Below are 6204 nucleotides of genomic sequence, written 5' to 3'. Positions count from 1 at the left end.
ATCTCACATTACCTCACTTCAGCTTTCCTTTCTGACAACAAAGACACCAGCGGACCAGCAGACTCACTTCACTATAAGATCGGCCTCCATAATACTTTGCAGTTCTAGTGTAATGATTAGTTTACAACACTGTATATAGTCTAGCTTTTTTGAGTTAAAATTTGCATAACACTAAAATTCTATTGTCTACCAAAAATTTAATCTGTTTTTAATTTGCTCAAAATAAGGTAAAGCAGAACAAGTATCTTTATGTTGTCTGTCTAGCCAGAGTAAATTTAGTGTATTATTGGTCTGAAGTGATTCTGACAGTATCACTGCTCCATGACTATCAATGTTAGTATCATACAGATTAAGGTAGGTAAGTGTCTTGTTACTATTTAAAAGTTTAGCAATTGACTGAGCACAGGCTGAGGTGATGCCACGATTGTATTGAAGTTGTAAATATTCAAGTGTTTCATTATATTGCAGTGATTGTGCCAATGCAACGACTCCATCATCACTGATCGAATCATTAGATATTTGTAGCATTGTTAAAGATTTGTTGGTTGATAGTTGAAATATAAATGAGAGGATATCATCATGTGTTAAGAATGCAGAGAGTACAACAAGTCGCTTGATTGTTCTTCCTTCCAGTATAGTTGGTATTAGAAACTGTATACTGTCAGATGAAGAGTCAGTGAGTGTCATTATTTCATGCTTGTCCTCCAATTTAGTGATTACCTCCATACATTGATCTACTGATGGATTAAGAAGGTGTACACCATCTTGACTCCATTCCACCTCTCCATCCTCTTGTACTACTAATAAAAATATGCAATACAAGTATTCAGAAATTCATTAATGATATGATTTTATTTTATGCAATACTTCATTGAATGTTCTAGTACATGTGTAACATAGTTATACATGTATGTAATTTATTCAATATGCACATGCTCACATACACACATGCATACACATACTTATTAAGCAATAATTAAAATTATAAAAAGATTAATGTGCATTAGAGAGTTGCAGGCATTGCGCATGAAGTAAATGCCATTTACTTGATGTGCTAGTATTGAGTGATTCATCTGCTTCTGGTACTTCTTCATATGATGATTCTAAACAATTAAGTCGTCACATGGGTCAGCATGTACATATTATGAGCTGATCATTTGAACTTGTGCATGCCTGCATGGTTGAGTTGCTAAAAATAAATTAAATAATAGCCTTGGAGTCGAAGTGTGCTATATTTAGGATAGGGTCTCAAATGCAGACTAGATCAGATTTTGTTTGAGGAACAAAATTTTGCAGGCCACAAATTACTTCAAGAAACGATCATATCCCATAACATAGTTATACATACATGTAATTTATTCAATATGCCTTATATACACATGCACAGTCGCACACACACACACATACACACACTCATTAAAGGCTGGTTCACAATATGACGTTTAGGCCAGTGTACCATCAATTTTTAATCAAAAGCGTGGGTGATTTGACCATTAGACACATGCTTTCCACTAGAATAGAACCAGATTCTATTCCAGCATCAACGTAACGTCAGGACTAGCGTAATATTGTGAACTAGCCTCAAGCAATGATTAAAATTAAAAGAACTTTAATGTGTATTTATAAAGTTAACATTAAAGAGTTACAGGTATTGTGCATGAAATAAATGCCATTTACTTGATGTACTAGTATCGAGTGATTCATCTGCTTCTGGTACTCCTTCATATGATGATTCTGTTAATAAACATGCAAATGCAATTAAGTATTAGTTGTCACATAGATCAGCATGCTAATCATTTGAGCTTGTGGATGTCTGCATGGTTGAGTTGCCAAAAATATAACCTTTGAGCCAAGTGTGCTACATTTAGGATAGGGTCTCAAATGTGGACCAGATCAGATCTTGTGGATCAAAATTTTGCAAACTACAAATCGCTTCAAGAAATGATCATCAGTATACATTATCTGCTACATGGGTCAATGGTATCATAAATTTTTAAAAGCTGCATACTAGTATATGGAACCAATACAATATGGATTGTGAAAAAATTACATGACTGAAATAACTCTACATACCTTCAGAATCTGTTTCTTCCAAATATTGTTTTAATAAATTTTCTTTCTCTATCACTTCTTCGAATAGTATTGAAATTTTTTCTTTTAATTCAGTAATTACTTCTTCTTTTTGCACTATTAAATGATAATATATATATCTGGTAATTTTTGCTAAAAATTTGATGATAGGCAGTTAATTTGGCACATTTGTGGGTGTGTGCCATTGAGCACACAAAACACGTGTATAAATGGTGAGGTTTTTTTCAGAAATTACTATCAAATTCATCAAATTTTGCCCATGCAAGTTACCAGCTATATTACACTTGATACTAAACTATGAATCATACCATTGATGCGTTGGCTCTTGTAAAGATCTATCTTTACTGCTTCTATTTCTTTTAATCTGTTTTCTGATAGCTCCATGAATGCTGCTAACTCTGTTTCAGTAGCTATCACAATTATAGTTAATTCTAGGATACACAAGTGTCCCTTACCCATTATCTTTTCATCTCTGTCTCTTAAAGCAGCTTTTAAGTCATTAATCTGTACTAGAATGTCTGTCACCACTGTATTCTTACTCACTACCTGAATATACAGGGAAAATAATAAAATTATCAGGAATGTCTAATATCTAACCTGAGTAGCATTCCACAGAGTAAAGTTGCCCACTATAAATTCCTTTAAGCCTTTCCTTTGCAATGTATCCATCATACCAAGGACATCCATTATTAGTAAGCCAGTGTATTCAGTAGCACAGTAGCAGGCCACTACAACTGATTGACCAGTACCAACTTTATCCATCTGTATGTGGCACTTATGTAGTGGCTCTAACTCAAACAATACGTCATTGATATCCTGCAATGTATGTTCATCAGGATCCCAGTTGAAGACAAATACAACGGTTTCACATAAAAGGCGAGACGGAGTAGCAACTGCCTGTAGCTTCTCATCAAGGCAAAGACTCACTGATACCGATTTGCAGAAATTCTTAGCTTCCTCTTTGAATGACTTAATGATTGGCTTAGCCTCTTCTATGTCAAATTCAGAAGCTAAATCTTCAAGGGGACTTATATCAATGATGCTACACTTTCTTTTCAGTACTTTTAATACTTCACCAACCGTATTTTTATAAGAAAGTTGAGGCTTCAGATCAGGAAACCAGTCACTAATAAGTTCCTTCATTTCATCAATATTCAAAACGTTTTCTCTGCAAACAAATTTATGACAGACTTTAAGAACCGTGGAACCAAACTTCCTTCTCATTTTCATAAACTTATTCCTCATATCACGGGGAAAAAGTATTTTATTGTCATTATGTTCATTGATTTCTTTATCATCAAGTGATGAACCTGTCAAGTGTACAAATAAATTTTAAATTGTATGACATACATGTACTTGTAGGCATAGACTTTAATTGGGAATTTTCTTCTGACATTACATCTACAGGTATTTCTGCCAAATGAATTTCAGCCTCTTCAGAATATTCATCATAATAGTTAAAATGCTTTGCTAAATCAAAAAGTAGCTTTCAAGAAAAGACCCACTGAGCTTAACTTACTGTATGCTTCAAAGATAGCATCACCAATATGAGCAGTCTTTGAGAACTTCCTCAATACAGTAACAAACAACTCCAGGTGTTTGTAATTGGAGTGAACAGCACCTCGTACAGCTTTGAGGAGAACTGCTCTACTGTCAGAGACAGAACCTCTTGTAGATATGACACGAGACAGAGCCTCATCAGATATAACCTCTTCATGAAGCAACCTTGCCATACGAACTGGTTCAGTAATTGACTGAGAGAGAGCACTGTAGTTGTTCCTCAATACATTAGAAGCATGACTTTCATCACTACTTCCCATCTCTTGTGTAAACAACTGAACCACTTGATCCTCCTCTTCAGGCATGTTTTCAACTATTAAAAATAGATGGTAATAATAAAAATATAGATTAGCCCTAGTATGCTCATACCATTACTCATTATTTCATTGGCTATATCTCTTGTTTCTTCAACATCAGACAGCACTGTAGCAATATCTTTAAGTTTCCTGTAGTCACTAGACACTGTTTCTTGTATGGCAGTCAATAGAGTGGTCTTCTTGTCATCCAGTGACCTGCTCTGATCTATCCTCTCCATTTCATCCAGAGTAGCTTCACTTATACATCCCTTACAGTATAACAGTTGAGACACTTGTACAGGAGAGACCAGAGCTTCATTCAATGATTGAATATTGCTTTGAAGAACATAAACTGCTTCAGTAGATGGCGGTGTATCTAATAAAAGACAAATTGTATCAGACACTCACAATATGCATATACTAGATCTATCATGCATGGGCTCTTGTTAATACTAGTGTATAATAGCTTACAAGTTGCTTCATGTAATTCCTTCAAATGCTTTTCATATTCATCAGCAAGAGTATTCTCTCCCACTACTTTTTTTCTCAATGTTTCCAGTACCTGTTTCCTACTAGCAGTAGGAGTAGTGGTCAGCCATAGATTGAACATCTCTATTATCTTGTCAGTGTCAGAGCCACCTCGTTCTTTAATGCTTCTTAATCGTTTCTGATCCAAGTCAAGCATTGTACCAACTATGTACCAGTTAGTACTAACATCAACATACTCAGTTAACTCCTTTATAGTTGGAGTAGCTGACAAGAAAGAATTGTACGAACTTTTTTTGTGTTGAGTAGCCATGATTGCTCTAACAGGCCACACCTCAGAGAAACCTGAAGCCTTAACCTCCCATTTTAAGTTAAAAATAAAAAATAAAAAAAATAGATAATAGAGAATGATTGATCAAAACGGCAAATAACAGACAACTGTGAATATTCTCCTGATAACAAATATTATAATTCTCTTTCTTTAAATAATCATTATAAATAAGATCAATAAAATAATCAAATGACACATGAAAATTTAAAATGTACCTTCCAATGATGCATTTTACATATTCTGTTGAGAATAAACATTAAAATATTGATTGGCCACAATATACACTGACCCTAGTATATACCTAGTCCTTGCCTGTGCAAAGCGTGGGTGAAGCTAATAACAAAGAATTTCATGAAAAGGAAAGAGATTTGATAGAAAGAACAAGAAAACGGAAATTACAAAAAAATAAAGACTTACCCTACTATCCAGTAGCTTATTAGCTAATGATATGGCACCGTCAATGATAATCCATTAACGTTGACCTGAGCCCTCGTTTTCTTGCTATAATTTTTGACTTACTTGTTCCATGTACTGCACATACAAACTCCTTTTGCAGCATTTATTTTGGAATTAAAAGTAACTATAGCTTCAAGTTAGTTGTAGAACCCATACTTTACTTTTTTGATACTGTCTAATGGTGGGTATTAATGGTGGGGTTTGTAATCACTTCCGAGGCTCAGGTGAATGGAAATGGACTTTCATACCTAGTGCTCTACAGTATATCTGAACAGTACCTCACTAAATACATTATCATCGTCCTTCATTGATGAAATTTGTGATACCTATAGATAAAGGCACATAAATAAAATACTGCATTGATGTCCTTATGATAATGTAGCAAGTTCTGTGTAACAACTCTGGAGTTATGGTCTTGTGGATGTCTTAAAATATGCCAATTAAGGAAAAATATCATACATTATACTGATGTCTAAAGCCAATTCTGATTAAAGTTATTAAACAAGCAAATTTTCAAAAAAAGCATGGACTATTTATAGCCCAAAAATTGCCTTCAAAATCACACTTATTTTTTATCCCATTTTCCAATACATTATTGATGCTATAGGAAGTTTGAGAAATTGTACTACACAGCAGCAAATTTTGGACTGGAGGGCTAAATTTTGGCAAATTGGTGATGGCAAATCAAATTTGCAACAATGTGCCATTGAGCAGCTCTGTAATTAGTCAAAGACCATGCTCTAAAGAATGGCTCCAAACCAATTATATTACTAAGTTTGAAATAAGTTATGGCCAATTTTAAAAACAAACACACCAATTTATGAAAAATACCCTGTACTATAGCCCATAAGTTTTTCCAAAAATACTTCTGAAGTCACCCCTAATTTTCATTACATTTTTTGATACATATTAATGTCCTTACTTCTTATGCTACTGTTTAGCAGAAAACTTTCTTTGAATGCTAATTTTCACTTTTTCATTGGC

General features: G+C 34.2%; 1 protein-coding gene and 1 long non-coding RNA gene across 4 annotated transcripts; both read right to left on the bottom strand.

The window, feature by feature from the left end:
- Window positions 1–177: 177 nt before the first annotated feature.
- LOC109588559 (uncharacterized) lies at window positions 178–4780 on the bottom strand. 3 transcript variants are annotated; one of them, XM_020004709.1, is made up of 11 exons: window positions 4419–4780; window positions 4021–4323; window positions 3611–3964; window positions 3448–3561; window positions 2689–3401; window positions 2547–2637; window positions 2400–2501; window positions 2074–2187; window positions 1678–1734; window positions 1047–1103; window positions 178–800 (listed from the first exon to the last, which is right to left on the bottom strand). In XM_020004709.1, the coding sequence occupies exons 1-11, from the start codon at window positions 4744–4746 to the stop codon at window positions 187–189; spliced, it is 2847 nt and encodes a 948-aa protein (XP_019860268.1). In that variant the 5' UTR covers window positions 4747–4780; the 3' UTR covers window positions 178–186. The 3 variants fall into 3 exon arrangements, 2 of the variants coding, with proteins under 2 accessions (XP_019860268.1, XP_019860273.1); XM_020004714.1 differs by having other exon boundaries at window positions 178–797; XR_002188249.1 differs by having other exon boundaries at window positions 776–800; window positions 1047–1189.
- Window positions 4781–4880: 100 nt separating this feature from the next.
- On the bottom strand, window positions 4881–5544 carry LOC109588584 (uncharacterized). The gene is made up of 2 exons (XR_002188254.1): window positions 5054–5544; window positions 4881–5004 (listed from the first exon to the last, which is right to left on the bottom strand). It is a non-coding gene; the product is annotated as an uncharacterized LOC109588584 (long non-coding RNA).
- Between the last annotated feature and the right edge of the window lie 660 nt (window positions 5545–6204).

Source organism: Amphimedon queenslandica, unplaced genomic scaffold, assembly GCF_000090795.2.
Source record: "Amphimedon queenslandica unplaced genomic scaffold, v1.1 AMPQUscaffold_13512, whole genome shotgun sequence".
Taxonomy (NCBI): Eukaryota; Metazoa; Porifera; class Demospongiae; order Haplosclerida; family Niphatidae; genus Amphimedon; species Amphimedon queenslandica.
The sequence above is the reverse complement of the archived record's forward strand: the minus strand, read 5'-3'. Positions and strand labels throughout refer to the sequence as shown.